This window comes from Emydura macquarii, unplaced genomic scaffold (assembly GCF_026122565.2).
Source record: "Emydura macquarii macquarii isolate MOO-44397 ecotype Brisbane River unplaced genomic scaffold, CSIRO-AGI_Emac_v2 contig_2960, whole genome shotgun sequence".
Classification (NCBI taxonomy): Eukaryota; Metazoa; Chordata; order Testudines; family Chelidae; genus Emydura; species Emydura macquarii.
In genome coordinates, this window is record NW_027133097.1 from 279153 (window position 1) to 299207 (window position 20055).

Here is a 20055-nt window from a genome sequence, read left to right on the forward strand (position 1 = left end):
TTCCAGGGGCTGTCCATAAATTACCTGGGAAGTAGGTGGGCCCTTCATTTTGCGTGAGGGCTTCTTTCTGTGTTACAAGGGGGTGGGTAGGTCTTGAAAAATCACCAAAAAACATGTTATGCAATTTATGGACAGCCCCTAAATCACGTGGGCTTCTCTCCTCTAGCAGCACGTTTCCTCTAACTCCGGCCACTTTCCTGAATCAGCATTTCTGGTGCAAAGAATGTACGGGGCAGCCGCGAGATAACCCCAGGTCTGCGGGACATGGGTTGAAATTGGCTCCAGAATAAGGAACGTGCCTCGAAGACGGAGAGCCGCAGGCTGGGCTATATTGCTACAAGAAAAAGCAAAACAGAACAGAACAGAACAGAACAGGGGCCTTGATAACAACGGTGCAGACTCAGAAAGAAAGAAATCTTTGACGTTCAGTCACTGGGGGATGTTTAAGCGGTGCAGCAAGGGCCTGGTCCAAAGCCCACTGGGGTCAATGGGGATCTTACCATTAATTTCACTGGGCTTTGGATCTGGCCCCAAGCGAAGCAGGGTCTGACTGGAAGGGAAGGGAGACTTCCATGCGAAATTCATAGGTCAGGATGCAATTCCCCAAGACGGCATTTAGCCAGGAGGATGGGGTTCAGACTCCCTCCTTGCTGACACTATGCCGTGGGATCTTTAACTACACAGCATCCACCATCCCTCGTACGTCCCATCTATCAGGCAGCACCTCCTGCTGCAGAGTGCTCCCAGCGCCCTGGTGGGGAATCCAGTTAGCACAGACTCACTCGGGGAGGAGTTGTACACGCTGAGTGCCAAACACACACTCCCTTCAGCGTCTGGCAGGGTTCTCCAACCAAGCCCTGGCCAGCCCCAGCCCTGGGGAGCTGAGGAGAGCGGATAAGATCAGAGCAGTGTAGCAGCTCAGGCTCCTAGCCGACAGAGGATGAGACACCCACAAAGCCTCCCCTGGGAAACGTCTGTAGCCGGGGGGGCAGGAGAAAGCCCAGCATGGAGGAGGCAGCATCTTGAAGGCGAGAGAGCTGCAGATGTTCAGAGAACTCAGGGCACGTTGATCATCAGGCAGTTATGACCTGGCCAGGCCGAGGGCACCCCACATTACCTGTCTCTCAGACCCAAGAAGGCTCATGGTTTCATAGATCGCATCGAAGTGCTTTTCTGGTAGGGGCGGAGGCTCCTCCTCTTCCGGCTCCGGGGACGCGACGGGGCTTGCAGATTGTGAGTGCCCAGGTGACCTGGATTTCTTGCACACCCGAGCGTACAGCGCCCTTAGCCTCTTCTCCCTTTCAGGCAAGGACTCGTTCGCGGTGTCCTCCTCAAAGGCGAGCTCCTGCCACACCGGAGGTGACGCCCCTGGGTCCCCGCTGGAATGATCAGCCACCAGCTGCTTCTGTTCGTCGTTGCGGCGTGGCGGCGTTGCCACGGGCTCGCTTTCCTCACCCTCACTAGCCCACGCTGGAGGATCCCCGGCAGTCGCGTGGCCTGAGTTCATATTAGGGCCTGCTGCAGCGCCAGCACTTCGCTCACACCAACGCCCTCGGCAGCCAGTGATTCCTTGATCCCTGATGCTTTCGTAGATTGGACCATATGCGTCCCGACTGGAGCCGAGATGCTCTACGGTCGTTACTTTCACATTCCTCGGAGCCCTGGGGAGCTCCCGGAACTGCACAGACTCTGGGGCGGTTGGGTTTTGCTGAGGAGCTGCCGGGCCACCTGGGGCGGATGCTCTGGATTCTCTCCCCCCTGGACGGTTTGCTGGAGAGGAGTCCAAATCCTTTGTGGGGCTGGAGCCTCCTGGTTGAGGACGGGAGTTTCCAGTGAAGCCATTTGTCTGCCTTTGGGCTTGTGCTCCCGGGTCGCTGGGCAAAGAGCCGCCTGCAGAAAGAAAAGCAGAATGAAAGAACGAGGCAACCACAACAAGCGGAAAACCAGCGAAGCGAGCAAACTCTGCTGGGCAGGTGGAGAGTGCACTGCAGCCCCTTAGCGAGATATGGACCTGGGATGGGGATGTCTGTGCCCAGAAGCCCCCAAGCATCACTGCAAACGCTCAAACCCCTCAAGGATGGTTCACCTGAGATCAGTTTCTTTCTCCCTAATCCCTTAGCAACCTGTGACTCCCTGGGTCTGTTTTAGGGCTAATCTCCCGGGTACCAACTCATCCTCAGCATATTTAAGACAACGTGTGTCTAGGAAGGAACTCGCTCCAAGTTGCCAAGGTGTGATGTGGGGAAAAGGATCACACGCCTTCTCTCACAGTGGCTGTAAAGGATGACAAGATGTTTATTCACAGCTCTGCATTCAGTGCAAGACGGTCCTATGTGAATGTAGCCTTATGGCTGAGAGCTTAAATACACAGAACCCAGAGCAGCCAAACATATGGGTCCTACGTCGACCTTCCGTGTTCAAAGGTCGTAACCTTGGGTTGCTGTACGTGTTGCTTAGTGTAGGTTCAAACACAGGCAAGACTATGTGGGAACCCTCACTTTGAATTGCCTGATTTGGATTTTAAAATTCCTGCTCCAGCAGCACAGGATATTTGCACCGAATTTCCTGAGGTTAAAAGCACTGTGTGATGACACAAAAATAAATGCCCCGTGGCAGTGATTTTTCCACCTTTTCCATGCCAGGACCCTTCCACGACCTCAACCCATCTAACTAGAATCCCCCTCTGTGACACTGAGTGCCATTGGTGGCCCACTATGTGTCAGCAACTCTTCAGGCCTGACATACTCACTACACCTAACACTGTTTTCATGCTATATATGCAAAAGGTGGCATGTAATATATCAATGGAAGACTCATAACTCACTGATCATTAATATTATTGTGTGGTGTACGCGCGTGTAACATATGCAAAACTTCAAACATGCTGAAATTATGTTCTTAGAAAGTACCTCATAAGGTACCTCACATGAGACAAAGGAATGTGTCTCCAATGTAAGTTAGGCAAGGTGGACCCAAAGACAAAGAAAAGCATGTTTATATGCCAGGTAAACAAAACCATCAAGCGAATAAATGGAGAAAGATGAATAATTGAGATTCTCAATGGGGGGTGGCAGGCACCCCCAGGGAGACCTCCAGCCTCTTAAAGCAGGGTCAATAAACTTTGGAAAGACAGCTCAGCATCTGCGTCCCTGCAAGAAAGAGAAGCTTGATCTAGGCCTCATTTTCAATGAATACATGTCAAAGAATTATTGAGCGATGAAGATAGGTGGTCTGAACGTCAAATGATAAGCAACTGAATCAACCGATTGTACACACTATAACTGTACTATAAAAGTATATTGTGTAAGATCTTTTATGAAAGCCTGTGACACACTGGTGATTGATATCGTTGTGAAATGTCTGTATTACCATTACAGGAGACTTATGGATACTCATTGATATTTGAAAACATCCACTCAATATACAGCAGCAGTCAAAACAGAAAATAGAAAGTTGGGAATCATTAGGAAGGGGATAGATAATAAGACAGAAAATATCGTATTGTCTCTTTATAAACCCATGGGATGCTCACATCTTGAACACTGCGTGCAGATCTGGTCACCCATCTCAAAAAAGATATATAGGAATTGGAAAGGTACAGAAAAGGCAACTAAAATAATTAGAGGTATGGAAAAGCTTCCATATGAGGAGAGATAAATAAGACTGGATCTTTTCAGCTTGGAAAAGAGACGACTAAGGGGGATATGCTAGAGGTCTATAAAATCATGACTGGTGTGGAGAAAGTAAATAAGGAAGTGTTATTTTTTCCTTTTCATAACACAAAAACTAGGGGTCACCAAATGAAATTAATAGGCAGCAGATTTAAAACGAACACAGGAAGTATTTCCTCATACAATGCACAGTCAATCTGTGGAACTCCTTGCCAGAGGATATTGTAAAGGCCAAGACTATAATGGGGTTCAAAAAAGACCTAGATAAGTTCCTGGAGGATAGCTTTCTATGATGCGATGACTGGCTCTGTGGATGTAGGTTTTGATATGGTCTCCCACAGTATTCTTGCCAGTAAGTTAAAGAGGTATGGGTTGGATGAATGAACTATAAAATGCAAAGAAAGCTGGCTAAATCGTCGGGTTCAACAGGTAGCGATCAACGGCTTGATGTCTAGTTGGCAGTCGGTAACAAGCAGAGTACCCCAGGAGTCAGTCCAGGGACCAGTTTTGTTCAACACCTTCATTACTGATCTGGAGGATGGGGTAGATTGCACCCTCAGCAAGTTCGTAGATGACACTAAGCTGGAGGGAATGGTAGATATGCTGGAGGACAGGGACAGGATACAGAGTGACCTAGACAAATTGGAGGATTGGGCCAAAATAAATCTGATGAGGTTCAACAAGGACAAGTGCAGAGTTCTGCACGTAGGACAGAAGAATCCCATGCACTGCTACAGACTGGGGACTGACTGGCTAAGCAGCAGTTCTGCAGAAAAGGGTTACAGTGGACAAGAGACTGGATATGAGTCAGCAGTGTGCCCTGGTTGCCAAGAAGGCTAACCGCATATTGGGCTGAATTAGTAGGAGCATTGCCAGCAGATCGAGGGAAGTGATTATTCCCCTCTATTCCGCACTGGTGAGGCCACATTTGGAGTATTGTGTCCAGTTTTGGACCCCCCCCCCCCCACTACAGGAAGGATGTGGACAAGTTGGAGAGAGTCCAGTGGAGGGCAACAAAAATGATGAGGGGGCTGGAGCACAAGACTTATGGGGAGAGACTGAGGGAACTAGGCTTGTTTAGTCTGCAGAAGAGAAGAATGAGGGGGGATTTGATAGCAGCCTTTAACTACCTGAAAGGGGAATCCAAAAAGGATGGAGCTAGGCTGTTCTCAGTGGTGACAGATGACAGAACTAGGAGCAATGGTCTCAAGTTGCAGTGGGGGAGGTCTAGGTTGGATACTAGTAAAAGCTTTTTTACTAGGCGGGTGGTGAAGCACTGGAATGGGTTACCTGGGCAGGTGGTGGACTCTCCATCCTTAAGGGTTTTTAAGGCCTGACTTGACAAAGCCCTGGCTGGGATGATTTAGTTGGGGTGGGTCCTGCTTTGAGCAGGGGGTGGGACTAGATACTTCATGACGTCCCTTTCAACCCTCATCTTCTATGATTGGTCCATTAATGGTTATTAACAAGAATAAGCAGGGATTGCTGTTAGCCAGAGACTGGGAATGGCTGACAGGATGGATCACGTGATGATTACCTGTTCTATTCATTCCCCCTGAAGCACCTGGCATTGGCCACTGTTGGAAGACAGGGTACTGGGCTAGATGGACCATTGGTCTGACCCAGTATGGCCGTTCTTATGTTCTTATCATGCTTTTAACCTCTGGTCACAGAGTTTTTCTCCCTGGAAAGCTAGCTGTCTACCTATCTTCAATGTAAATTCAGCGTTGTCCAGTCAAAAGAATGGAAGCCGCATTTACATAAGAGGAGGCTGGGAAGTCCGCCGGAAGGGAAGCAGAGCAGGAAGCCTCTTTGCCTTTTGTAACAGGATCAATGAACTTTGGGAGATAAAAGCAGAGACTTTGGTATCCATCACTTGGGGGGATTAAAGGGGCCAGAACTCTGGGAATTACAGACCCTCGGATCCTTCAGCCAACGGGGTTGACGTCTCTGGGAACTGAACATAGGTGAGAAACCAGCTTAGGCAAAGATCATAACTTGCCGAAATTAAGGTTTAGCCTTAGAAACATATTTTTTACTTGTGTGTTTGTAACCATTGCTGTCGTTAACTCCTTATACCTGAGACCAGTTCAACTCAGGACTTTTACTACAAACCAGCTCAGGGCTGTAACTGAAATAAGAGTATTTGCCAAACCCCAGTTCAATTTACGAGCTGCTATGTATTGTCTCTTTCAAGGAGTAACAAGCTGAATAACTTCTGGGAGCATTCCCGGAGGGGGCTGGGCACCACAGAGAGATGTCTCTGGGGAACTCGGGAATTGGGGTTGACTACTTGTTACCTACAAGGTAAGGGTTGGGCTGGCAGAGCCCTGAAGAGTTTACGGGCAAGGCAGACAAGCTGGTATATCAGGGAGTTGTCACATAGCTGAATGGTAGCAAACTCTGACTTGCGGAGGCTGAGAAGGGGTAGTTCAGTAACTCGCCATTCTGGGAAACCCAGCAGATTGTCATAGGGCAGATGGTCTTGGGAAAACTCAAGACCGGGAGGCTGTTGGGGGTCACTCTGCAAACAGAACCTGGGTGGTAGAAGCCAGGGTTAGACCTGCAGCCTTGTAGGCTGGCTGATGGCATCCGGGCAGCAGCACAGCATTCAAGGCACCCAGAGCTGCAGGGCAGGCAGTGACACAACCTCTTACCCTAACACCTGTTTGTGAGCCCAGACTGGGAACCCATGTTCCTGGGGTGGCATTCGCCTTTCCGTAGAGGGCCAGCACAGGACCACACATGCTGAAGAAGAGAGTGGGATTATGTGGTGCACAGGCCCTGGTCTTCCTCTGCACAGGTGTGTATTTCACCCCATGTGCATTTATTTCAGCTGAAGACTCAAATCTGCAGAGATCCCGGTACAGCGAAAACAGGACCAGTAAATCTCTTCCACTACGTGATCCTACATCCTTACTGATCACTTTAAAGTAGCCCCATAAATCAATGGCATTAAATAGCCACCCCCTCAACCAGGCTAGCACAAATCAGGTCAGCGCTTTATAGAATGCCATTACCAGTTTCTGGCTGCCCTCCCAAGAAGCAATGGGATATAGTGATTAGGTGCCGTTCCCAACCTGCTCTGAAATGCAGTCCCCACTCTGTGTAGTGCCAAAACTCACCCCTTTCCTGGGTTTGGTCAATAATTATACAACAAAGATCAGCTCAATCCTTCTCCCCAGGTTTGGCTGTTCCTAGGATTCTTCCCTCAGGAGTGCTCAGCCCACACCCTAGATCCTCTTTTTCTGGAGCGCCGTTACCAGCCTTCTCATATCCAGGTGACAAGCCACCTGCCTCAGTGAGTCAGCAGAACCCTTTCCTGACATGATCAAACACACCTGAGATCAGAGAAGGGATGTTTCAGGCAAACTCTGCCAGCCTGTTACAGGCATTGCAATACACCAGAAAAGTTCCCTCTACAGCAACAAAAAGTGGGAATGTGAGAATCAATTAGAGATTTCAGTGAACCCTGTTTAACAAAATTCACTTAGAATCTCTATTAAAAAAATAATAAAAGTGGGGACAAATTCTCAAACAAATCTGGGTCCAGTAAACGTAGCACTAAGTGGAAGGCTGGTCTTGTGCTTACATCATTGAGCTCTGCAGAAGCTGGTTTCCATTCCCAGCTCTCCCACAGTCTTCTTACATGACCCTGAAATAAGTCTCTTAATCCATTTGTGCCTCAGTTCCAGAGCTGTAAAATGGGAATGATGAGAACATTTTCTTTCTCCTTCCATTTAGGTTGCAAGATCTTCGGGAAGCATCTGTGTCTTATTATGCCTTTGTCCAGTGCCGAGCACAATGTGGCCTTTGATCTCAGATGGGGTCTTAAATCACTACCGTATTAAAAGAATTAATAGTGATACAAACCCGTATTCTGCTTTTTCCTTCTTTAAATGTAATTTTAGCATGTTAAGTTAATGAAAATTGGGTACATTTGTGTATTCCACTTACAAAAGACTAATCAGAACAGCTGGAATTAAGCTGTTATTTATGCATCAGTACATTTTATTGGTCTTTTTGCTAAAAAATGTCTTTGTAGGCACAACTTCCAGGTTTTATAGAAATAGACATCTACAAAACCTAAGATCATTAGACAGGTTTCCATGGTTTTTTAAGGCAATTTTTTTGAGGGGTTCAGATTTAAAATATGCCCCTGCAGCAATTGCAACCCCGACATCACAATGCTGTGCTAACGTAGGGTACCAAGAAGTGAGAATGTCTAGAAAACAAAAGTTACATGGACCAGTCCAGAACGAAGGGACATTAAAACAGAAAGGCAGCAAATTCAAAGCTAATTACAGGAAATACTTGTTCACAAAACACATAATTAGACTGTGGTTCTCATTGCCACAAGATATCATTGAAGTCAAGGTTTTAGGAAGGTTCAAAAAGAGGGATGGGACATTTATATGGACAACAATAAAAGTTCTGGTATTCACAATTCAAGAAGGATTTTGATAAATAGAAGCGGATTCAGAAGAGAGCCACGAGAATGACAAAGGGATTGGAAAACATACCTTATAGTGAGAGGCTCTAGGCACTCAAGCCTGTTTAGTTATCAAAGAAAAGGTTAAGGGGTGACTTGATCAGTCTATAAGTATCTACATGGGGAACAAAACTGTAGTAAATGGCACGTCCATCTAGCAGAGAAAGGTTTAACAATATTCAATGGCTGGAAGTGGAAGCTAGACAAATTCACTCTGGAAATAAGGCACACATTTTTAACAGGGAAGGTAATTAACCATTGGAACAACCTATCCAGGGTCATGGTAGATTCTCCATCAACGGCAATATTAAACTTAAGATTGGATGTTTTTCTAAAAGGTCTGTTCTAGTTCAAACAGGGATTAATTCAGGGCAGTCCTGTCTTATACAGGAGGTCCAACCTGATCACAATGGTCCCTTCTGGCCCTGGAATCTATGAATAATATCCAGAGTTATAATAATTAATGATAAAACAATTAACAAGAGCTTGGGAAGGGATCTAAACCCTCCTGAACAAGGGAACAAGGAACATCCCTGGGGACAGGTTATTTATAACTGCCTACATTGAGGTGTCTTGTATCAGTCTCTGAAGCAGTTAGTACGGGCCACTGTCAGAGAGGGCGCTGGGACACACGGTCTAGTGGTCTGAGCTGGTCTGGCAATTCCTATGTTCCTATTTTTGTTGTCTAAAGCTAACTGTACAAGGAAGGAAACAAATAGCCAAGAGGGTAAAAGCTACACTGGATCATCCAATGTTAATAACGTGTGGTGTTACCACGACCACCATGAGGAAGGACATTCGTAACCAGACAATGTCCTTTTAATGCTGTGCTGTGCTGTGCTGTACTGACTATAACCTATCCTTATAGGGGGTCTGGATTTGAATAATCCCTGTGCTTGATGGCTCTGGTCACCTAGAGCACTAGAAGACAGAAAAGGAGACACAAAGAGGTTGTCTGTCCCGCATGGCGGCAGCAGTGGGGGTGGGAAGGGAAAGGAAGAGAATGGCTTCCCAGTGCCCCCTGTAGACCAAGTTGGCTGGTTCTCCCCTGGCTCCGATGGGGAAGAAAGGGAAGCCTAGCTAACATCTACCACAGTGACACAAGGCAAAGAGCAAACATCCCTAGATCCCCTTATTAAAAGGAAGGCTCTCTGCAAAACAAACAAACAGGTTGTGTGCTATGTGCAAAGCCTTCTCCCTGAATAGAGAGGATTTGGTTCAGCAAGTCTATTTCTGGAGCCCATTTCTTTCCCTGCCAGGTCTTCATCTCGGAGCACTGCATGCTCCGTATAGCACGGACAGGGATCAGCGCAAGGCAGGTTCTGACATTTGCTTAGCAGGTCTCTTCTTCCTAACCCTGGAGAACCGCAGCATTCAAACCCACAGGCTGCAGGGTGTTGTTTCTTGGAGTGAGTTTATTCCTTTAGTCAAATATTTATTTAAGAAGGGGTTCTACTCCCCATACAGGATTTGTCAACACGGGTGCCTAGCAAAACTGTATGCCAGGCAGGTTTGTTCACTTAACGAAAGCCTTTGGCAGAGACTTCACTGAATTCTTCTGAGGCACTGAATGATGCCATGATTTAAAGGGCCACTGTCTGAGACCCAGGCCCAGTATTTAGCATACCTCGGAAGTCCTTGTCCTTTTACTTAAGCGCCCTTTTGAGACTGACCTACAGAATCTACTTTCTCATCTGAACTGGGGCTGCTCAAATCCCAGTTCCTCAGTTGGCGACCCACAGGAGCATGAATCCAGAAAGCTGAACCATAGCGTGGTCTCATTCATGCAAGCGGAGGTTAAAAGCAGTGTTGCGCCGGGAGTCAGTGGATGGCAATGCTTCACCTAGGCCCAGCGGTTCTTTTTCTGAACATAAAGCAATGTCCGGTCTTTGAAGAAAGGTTGCACTGTCGTTTGTTTTGTGATACAGTTTCTTTGGAGGCAAGCAGCAAGGGAGTTTGCTGTGTGCCGTGCTCTCTCTCTAACAAAAGTCCGTTTTTGGTGCAGAGCTGCTCCTTGGGAACTGAGCAGTGGCGTTTGGGCTGAGATTGCTGACGGAGGGGTTTGCCTGCAGGTTGTTTGTGACCACCCCCATTCCAGGACTGGTGTATGTGAGGAAACAAACAAGTTACACTAACCATATACCCAGACTCCACAATCCAGGTCCCTTTCCAACAAGAACAGAAGCAGAAAGGCTCTGACCTCTGCTACTACTTGCGGGGGGGGGGAATTGTGGATTGAAATAGGCTCTCACGGCACCAGCCACGGAGGAGGGGGCACTCATCCACAGTGAGGAGAGTGCTCCTGCTGCTTTTAGCAGAAGAGAGGGACTGCATTCCCTGCCTCACTTTAACCCCTCTGGTGCAAGATGCCTCCTCTCTACCCTGGTGAGCAGGCAGGGCATTTGCCTACCAGAGGCGTACAAAAGCGGGGGTGGGTCTATTTATAAACGAATCCCTCCCAGGTTAATAGGAGATAATTGGCTGTTGTGTATTACGATCTGGTAATCTAGCTCAGATTACAGACGTGCACAGCTCAGCATTGCAATATAATAAGACTGACACACCACCACCATCCTCATGCCAAACCACTTTGCCATTGCCTGGCCTGGGTCCCTCTGCCTCCTCTTCCCCGGAGCAGCAGCGATCATCAAATATCACAGCGCAGGCAGTGCCAGCCTTTGGAGATTAGCGAGCGGAGGAAGCAAGCAGGGGCCTGCAGAGCCAAGGTTTTGCCACCCAGGCTCCGAAAACTGCACCCACCTCGTATTCCTGGGCATGACCCAATGAGCAGCCAGCGCACACACTCTCCCCCATGCCCTTCCAAACCACAGAGGCTGGAAGGTTTCTTCCAGCAAAGCAAATCCCACGTGGTTGAGACAGGGCTGCAGTTCACCCAGGCCCAGCCACGTTTGCACAGCCTCTGAGTTATTAAGTGCTACCCCCACGCCCCATCTGTTGCACGGCAATCAACTAAGGAGCCAATCTCACAAAGTGGAACAAGGGCGTGGCGTACAGCAATGCTCTGTACTGCTCTGTACTGCCTGGCATGGGACAAGCAGGGTTACTACAGATGAACGCCCCGTCACATGGCAGGGGTCAGGCTCTGCTGGCTCCAATTCAATGCAAATAAAACAGCATCTAAAAATAAGCACCACAAACCTAACCCAGTCAGTAACACAGACAAACACACATTCAGACGCTAGCATGCAGATCAGGGCCGATGACCTGAGTCGTCGTCGTCGTCGTCGTCGTCGTCCCCCCCGCGCACAGACCAGAGGATTATTCTGCCTCTCACTGAACATCTGGCCACAGCTGTTCTCTGAACCTCAAGGGCTTTTCTGATCCCAGGGTCACTTCTTCTCAGAGCAGGCTGTTGTGCTGCTGATGGGAGATCTGCCAACTGCCCCTGCTGTTTTCCATGGTCACTGACTGCGTAGGTATATGTTAATTCTGCCAGCAGCACGCTGCCTCCTCCTCCCCCTCCGCTGTTTCCCAGCCAGAAGGGAATCAAATCGCTCCACACTCATGGAACCAAAATTCCACTGCCCAGGTTTAAAGGGGCCAACGCCACCCTAAAAGGTTTCTCCTCCTATAAAAGCCTCTTCAGCCGCTGAGATCAAGGGAAGACAGAAAGGCAGGGGCCTGTCAAGTGCTCTCCCCTCCAGGGAAAGAGGCAAGTGCAATAAGGCTGAGGACCCTTAGCATGGCAGAATGCATGGGTGAACGTCATGAGTAGCATGGAGACTGGGCCAGTGCTGAATCCTGGCTATGCCAGAAGGCGCTCCAGATCCACTCCATGGTGGGAGATCTGACTAAAGCAAGTGTCTTTGTAGTGCAAAAAGCTGATGCAGTACAGGGAGCAGCATTGCAGTGTGACCTAGACAAATTGGAGGATGGGGCCAAAAGAAATCTGATGGGGTTCAACCAGGACAGGTACAGAGTCCTGCACTTAGGATGGAAGAATTCCAGGCACAGCTACAGACTGGGGGACCAAGTGGCTAGACAGCAGTTCTGCAGTAAAGGGTTACAGTGGATAAGAAGCTGGATAGGAGTCAGCAGTGTGCCCTGGTTGCCAAGAAGGCTAACAGCACATTGGGCTGCATTAGTAGGAGCATTGCCAGCAGATCGAGGGAAGTGATCATTCCCCTCTATTCGGCATTGGTGAGGTCGCATTTGGAGTATTGTGTCCAGTTTTGGGCCCCCCACTATAGGAAGGATGTGGACAAATTGGAGAGAGTCCAGCGGAGGGCAACAAAAATGATTAGGGGGCTGGAGCACAAGACTTATGGGGAGAGGCTGAGGGAACTAGGCTTGTTTAGTCTGCAGAAGAGAAGAATGAGGGGGGATTTGATAGCAGCCTTTAACTACCTGAAAGGGGGTTCCAGGGAGGATGGAGCTAGGCTGTTCTCAGTGGTAGTAGATGACAGAACAAGGAGCAATGGTCTCAAGTTGCAGTGGGGGAGGTCTAGGTTGGATATTAGGACATATTTTTTCCCTAGGAGGGTGGTGAAGCACTGGAATGGGTTACCTAGGGAGGTGGTGGAATCTCCATCCTTGCAGGTTTTTAAGCTGCGGCTTGACAAAGCCCCGGCTGGGATGGTTTAGTTGCAGTTGGTTCTACTCTGAGCAGGGGGTTGGACTAGATACCTCCTAAAGTCTCTTCCAACCTGCATCTTCTAGGATTCTATGATTGGTCCCTTCCCATCGCAGGTCCAGGGCTGTGATCAGAAAAGTCTGCTGGGCCTGGAACGCTCTGTTCAAGGCCCCTCAGTGGCATTCGCAGCCCACGGCAGGTCTTGGGCTATTAGACTTTACAGATCCCACGACTAGTTTGCCTCCCAAACCCCTCCCCACTTCCACTTCCCAGTGGAGTTGGCAGCAGATAGCTCAGGACAGGCAGAGATTAAGGTCGGATGCCGTTTTCTAAGCTGGAACTCCAAGCTCCAGAAGAGCCTGCTGAGACAACAGCTGCTAAAATCAGAACGCAACTGACGTGGGGAGTAGCGGCAATCAGCAGGAGTCCGTGTTCAGACCTGATCTGCTCTGCCCTGCCGGAGCTGGCAGTGAATGACTCGCACTACTGGAAAGCCAGGAAGGGCAGTTTTGCAGGGATATCAAGCATTCATTTCTGGCCCTGGGCTGTCAGACTTCGGATCCGTGGCCCTTAAACCCAGCAGGGGTCTCGTGCTCCTGGTGCAAGACCACACATCGCAAGTCCTGACCTGCAGGCCAATGTATCCTCAATCCCAGCAGTGTCACTTCTGAGAGAGGAGGTGGTCACGCTCCCCTACTCTGGGAGTCAAATTCTCCCCTGCTGATTGTCCCACTCCTTATAGTTTCATTATTTCCTGCATCACATGACCCGTCCTGTGCCCCATTACCACGACGGGCGATAACAGGTTATCAGGGACACTATTCTGCCCACATCCAGAGCAGGCTTTCCCTTCAGCATGCGTTTAATCCAGGGCACCTCACTAGCAGAACTCAGATTCTCCATGCTGCAGCCAGAGCAGAAAACCCAACAGCTTAACCAGCAGGTGGGTTGGGCTTCACGAGACAGGCCTCCCAGGGCTCCCGCTGGCTGGGCCCATCCCAGCATCTCAACACACTTTACGAACATTAAACGAGGCCTCACCTGCTCCCAGCTCTGGGAGGTAAGTAGAATGATAGATAGATGGGAAACTGAGGCACATAGGGGCATTCAGAGATTTCCCAAAGACCAGCAGGGGAGTCAGGAATAGAATCCAGAACATCCCGCTTGAAGTCACCTGCTCTAACCAACAGGCAATGCTTCCTCCCAACTAGGGTGACCAGATGTCCCAATTTGATAGGGACAGTCCCAATAGACAGGGCTTTTTCTTATATGGACGCCTGTTACCCCATCCCGATTTTTCACACTTGCTATCTGGTCACCCTACTCCCACCAGACAGCTCCCCCTCTGCTGGCTCATCATCTGCCACGGGACGGCGGCCAGCATTCCCAAGAAGCCGAAGAACAAGTTGCTGCCAGGACAACGGGATGTGGAAAGAGCCGGAGTGAGCCAAGATTTCCCTGTGCCTGGCACACCTGGGTGGGGAAGCCAGCACGTCTTGCATTCTCGCCACAGCCTCATACCCTGCCTCAAGCTGTCCCCGGCTGGCTTGCCCCACACGCTCCTTTAGCATCTCACCCCCGGCACCTAGACTCGATACGGGAGAGCAGTCACGTGAGTCAGCCAAAGTCTGGGGTTCCCAGTAGAGGAAACTAGGTTCCCAAATGAAAGCCCTGGGGCTTGAGGTTCTCTAGCTACAGAACTGGCACCTACCAGACATGGGCAGGGCAACCTTAACTTCCCCACTCCTCCAGCAACGTGTCTCCCCTTGACCCGCAGGGAGCCCTCTAGGTCAGAGAGGGTCGCTCCGTTTCTATCCCCTGGCCTGTTCAGTCCTACCCCTCTCGCCTGAGAGCACCAGCTTCAGTCGCTAGGTCTCTGAGGGGGACCCCTGCCCCAGAGGAATTAGACTCACCAACTCACTTCCCAGGAGCCAGCCAAGGGTCAGTAGTGGGGGGCTTGAACAGGTGACCTGGCGGTGAAATCCCCCATTCCGCACATCTGACCCATGCAGTCCTAGGAGGCAGTTGTGGGAGGAGGGGTAATAATACTTTACCCTTACACTGGACTTTCCAACCAGCTCAAAGCTCTTCGCAAATATTAATGAGCTAAACTTCACAGCCCCTTTGGGAGAGCAGAGCGGTGTCATCTCCCTCGTTTGCATGGGGAAGCTGAGGCCCAGTGCAGGGAAGTGAGACCCCCCCCAGCTCAAAGAGGAAATCAGCGAGGCCTGCATTGGGGCTTTGATCTTGCAGTTACACTGCGGAACCTTATCCCCCATCCTTCCCTCCCCACGCTGATCTGCACTCGCAGCATGTCCGTCAGGTAGCCTGGGGCGTGTCCTGAAACGGAGGCAGAGAGGCTCGGCCACGCAGCAGCAGGAACAGGATTAGAACTCAGTCCCCGGCCACGAGAGCCCTTTCCAGCAGCACGGCGCAAGCAAGGCCGCAGGTGGAGAGAGACAGCGAACGGCCCAGCACATAACACAGCGTTCATTGCGGCAGGCAAAGCCACACTCGGGCTTTTTGCTTCTCCCTCGTTTTAACTATGGCTCAGGGTTTATAGTCCCGTTCTGCAGCCTACGGGGCAATCATCTCAGCCCAGGCCCCCGCCAGGGGTAGCTCACCGTGGCTCCCTGCTAATTAGCTCCCCAACAACCTGTCATCTTCTCACTGAGGCGTCTCACAGGGAAACCACAATGAGTCACCAGGAACAGCAGCAGCCTCTGTTCCGGGCCCTGCATGTCAGATGCCTATTCCTCACCCATCACGTCCGCACTCCCTGGAAGAAACTCATTGACCAGAAGCCAGGAAGTCACAAGGTTACCCCCCCTTCTGCCTTCCCTCAGGGCTCACGCTCAGAGCTTTTCAGAGCAGAGAGGGCCAGGCCTGGAACACACCGGCAGCGTCTCAGCACAGTTCAGTAAGCAGGGGAGCTAAGGCGAGGGAGCCACTGCGTGCACAAGCCTGTTCTGAAATCTAAACCCAGTTCTAGCATCACAAAGCCTGCCCTTCCCACTGCCCCTCTCCAGGGCGTAGCTGCCTCTCGCCTGCCTCTGGAGCTTCTTTCCTGGGCAGCAGCATCACCGACAAATGGGCAGAAAAGGCACGTGCCACTTTACAATGCATTATTAGTTAGATCCGTGCTCCCCCAAGCTGAGGGCTGCAGAGTGCTGTGCGGAGAATGGGCTGGTCACATGACGTTGGCACCTCCTCATTTCCGGCTGCTACATCACATTAATAAAGCACAAAATACACAGGTGTCCTAATGTCAGCCTGCCACGTGAGCAACTGCTGCAGTGGCCACTGGGAAGTTAGGAGATTGTGAATGAGAAGGCAGGGGATGGTTGTGAATGGGACGGGCAGGCAACGGGGAACAGGATGCAAAGTGTCCACACAAGGCCATCTCTAGTAAGAGAAGGTCTGCCCTGTTACAAAGTCTGAGAACCCCTTATTTCAGCTGTAAGGTTTTGGGGAGTTTTGCTTGATTGAGTGCCACAGAGTTTGGCCTTTTCAAGAGTGACGAATGAGTCCCCGGGCACCTTAAAAACAGGCATGATTTCTGGAAGGCGCTGAGCACCCACCTTCTGAAAATTAGCTTGAGACGTCTCAGATTGGGCATGCACAACCACTAGTCACTTTTTGGCCTCTCTTTGTGAAATGCCCTGCCTTTACGTTGCCACACAAGCGATTTTTAATATCCATCATGTGAACATAAGAACGGCCATACTGGCTCAGACCAATGGTCCATCTAGCCCAGTCTCCTGTCTTCTGACAGCGGCCAATGGCAGGTGCTTCAGCGGGAATGAACAGAACAGGTCATCATCACGTGATCCATCCCGTCGCCCATTCCCAGCGTCTAAATAACGTATTATTGCTTACAGGTAAATATAGAAAGCTACACTATTTTTTCTACAGAAAAATATAGAAAGTACATTCAACTACACTTCTGTTTGATATGCAGGCGGATCTTTGAATTTTTAAGCCTGCAGATTGATTTCTCTTATTGGAGTGTTAATTTTCTGTTCTTTTAAAGCTTTCCCATGTTGATTGGCTTCCAGCCAACACAGAACCCACAACAGGGGATATTGCGAAACCACAATTGACAGGAGACTGTTAGAAGAATCACCACTGATCCTGAACAGACTCATGTCCCTTCTAAACCGGCAAGGAACCGCTCTAGTGAAGCCAACTTCTTGGTGTAGCACAGCCCTCTAGGGGACAGCAAATAGAACTGCTTTACTGTGTGTCAAAGTCACTAGACTGATAACAACTAAAGGAGAATCTCCTTTTCCTCAAATGGGGAAGGGAGGGAATCTGCGCTTTGGGAGAGGAGAATCCAAGTTCTAGCACTGTTGTGATGTGCAGAGTGGAGGACAGGGGAGCGTACATTTACACCGTACAGCTACCCCAGCCTTTTAGTGGGGTTAAATCTCTCTCAGATGCTAACAGACCTCCCATGTCTTCCGCCATTCCCTTAAACAACAGGCAAGTTCTCCTGCAACTGACATAACTGAGGGGGAAAGAATCCTAAAGTATCTCAGCACAAAGAACCAGCAGCTCTGGCCCCAGCCAGACCCGGGCGAGTACAGAACCAGTGAACACACAGGTCAGATCTTGCAGCAGGGACGCTCAGCACCGGGCTAGACTGACTCAGGTGCTGACAATGCTAATGTTCCCAGGTGGCTAAAGATTTGTTCCAAGGCAATCAGACCCTTGATTCAAATTAATAGCTATTTCTATGAGATCTACCCTTCTTCCTAACTTCCTAAACTGCTTTATTCTAGTCTTTGACTCACTTTTTAAAAATACCAGATGCTAACAATTTCAGTCATTTTAGAGTCGTCATTAAATTCTCACTCCCAATTCATTCACGGGCCTAATTTCCATTGAGCTTTCCTTCCCCCAATATACCTGTTAGAGCCCCTCTAATTTTTTTCCAGGCCCTTATCTATTCCCTGCACCTTGTTACTGACACAGACCTGCCTTGGTTGCCTCTGCCTTTTCCACTTGCAGTTGAGGTATCTGACCATTCATTTCTTGACCAGCCACTCCTGAAACCACAGTGGCCACTGCTTATTCAGAGTATTCCTTTTCAGAGGTTCTGGAGTGTGCTTTGGGGTGATGTCTGCTGGGATTCCCCAGCCACCTTCTCCACATGTTGATTTTAATTCTCCCTTCACCTGCAGATTTAATTCTCCAAAATGGTCTCTCCTGAAATGTTATTCCCCTGGACTGCTTCATTCTGTGGTCCTGTTCCTAGGGTAGGGAATGCAGGAAGCTGCTGCTCACTGCTAACAAGTTCCCTTATTATTTCTTTGCTCTCAAGTACTTCTTCCTTCATCCATATCGATCAAGTGTCGAGAAGAGTTCCAGCCAGAGGCATAAATATCAAGCTCCATGTAAATGTTCACCTCCAGGCCAGTATTTGTCAGATATCAGCAAGGCATCTTCAGTTCCTTATGCTGTGGTTGCTCTGTGCTCTCGCTGTTCCTAGAAACACCAGTGACAGCAAGCCATACACAGACGTAGGACATTGGTATACCATCGGGGGAGACAGAGACTAAAAACCAGCACTGAAAGCAATTGCTTTATGGAGTAATCTGTGCCAACAACTCACAAGTGACCCTCCAATAGCAAACAGTGCATTCAACTGTGTGCTCACAAGTAACTCTATACTAATAAAGGGGACACAGGCTAACTCTGCAATAAGAAGCCGGCACACGGTGCCCAGTACTCAAGCTACCCTACTGCCTGCCTGTTTACTGGGACGAGGAGATGTATTTTGTAAGAATTTTCAGATTTCAGGTGAAAGCTCCTAAGATTGTGAACAACGTATCAATGTTAGTTGGAAAAGACCATGCAAATGATCCAGGAAATTGTGAGAGGAAGCAGCAGGGTACCCTGAATTATAAGGGACCGTTGTGATCATCTAGTGGGACCTCCTGTATAACACAAGACCTAGAACTCCCCTGAATTAGTTCCTATTTGAACCAGAGCAGATCTTTTCGAAAGCTATCCAATCTTGATTTAACAATGTCCAGTAAAGGAGCATTTGTCACAACCCTTGGTAAATTGTTCCAAAGGTTAATTACCTTCTCTGTCAACATTGTACACCTTATTTCCAGTCGGAGTTTGTCTAGCTTCAGCTTCCCAGCTCTTGGATCTCATAGTGTCTTTCTCTGCTTAACTGAAGAGCCCTATTACCAAATTTTTATCTTCCATGTAGGTACTTGCAGACTGATCAAATCACCCCTTAACTTTCTCTCTGACAAGCTAAACAGACTGAGCTCCGAAAGCCTCTCATTGTATTGCCAGTTTTCCAGTCTTTTAATCGTTCTCTTGGTTCTTCTCTGAACGCTCTCCAGTGTCTGGGACTGGCCCAACTGTCTGGTGGTAAGATTTGCACTGCCAGGCTGAAGAGCCAGGTTCGGCTCCTTGTTCTAGTGTCTTGTTCCCAAATCTCTCAACGTCCCCCATGGGAAGAGGGACCACCTCACATCACTCAGCAGATTGAAAAATAGCACGAATGTTCTCCAAATGGCGCCTCAACCAGTCCCCTTTGGGAGGAAGGGGAGTAGCTGCAGTTTGAGATGTGATAAGGGGACAAGAGAGAGTCTCAGGGTTCTACAAAGGGAAGTGAAGGAACTCTACCCTGAAACAAAGAAAAAAAAAGTGATGCTAAGAACCAGATTCCCATGAAATCTCAGTCACTGCCCCTGATGGTGTCATAATAGATGGAATCATTGTCCTCCTTAAACAGGAAACATTCATTAGAGAAAACCGCTACTAGCTATAGGCACAAATGAGCTTCCACTCAGCTTGAGTTCCACTTTAGCCTTTCTTATTTACCAGTTACCACACCTTGCCTGGAGCTCTATAAAGCACACAGAGCCATCTAGTGGTTGAATACTATACTGCAAGTAAATACAACTAACACAGAAACAAGGTTGATGAGGTAATTAATGTCTTTTACTGGGCCAATTTCAGTTGGTGAGAGAGACAAGCTCTCCAGCTACACGGAGCTCTTCTTCAGATCTGAGAAAGGGTGTCACAGCTAAATACAAGATCAAACAGACGGATTAGTATAAGTAGTTAGCACATATTCTAAAGGACCATTCAAGGTGAAGTGGCCTGTTAACACACCTTTAGTCATAGGACAACAATAGGGGTTCGTGGGTAACAGATTGTTGTAAATCCAGTGTCTTTATTAAGACCACGCTTTTTAGTGTCTAGCAAAGTTTGAATTTAAGCTCCCAGGCTCATTTTTTTGACAGTGAGGAGCAGGACTGATAGGTCAG

General features: G+C 48.9%; 1 protein-coding gene across 1 annotated transcript in view; it reads right to left on the reverse strand.

The window, feature by feature from the left end:
- Positions 1–202: 202 nt before the first annotated feature.
- Positions 203–20055, reverse strand: part of LOC137167687 (uncharacterized) — a 51095-nt gene continuing 31242 nt past the window's right edge. The window contains exons 4-5 of the mRNA XM_067569934.1: positions 1118–1890; positions 203–334 (exon numbers count right to left, since the gene is read on the reverse strand). Of these exons, the coding sequence (XP_067426035.1) occupies positions 203–334; positions 1118–1890 (905 nt within the window). The remainder of the gene's footprint in view (positions 335–1117; positions 1891–20055) is intronic.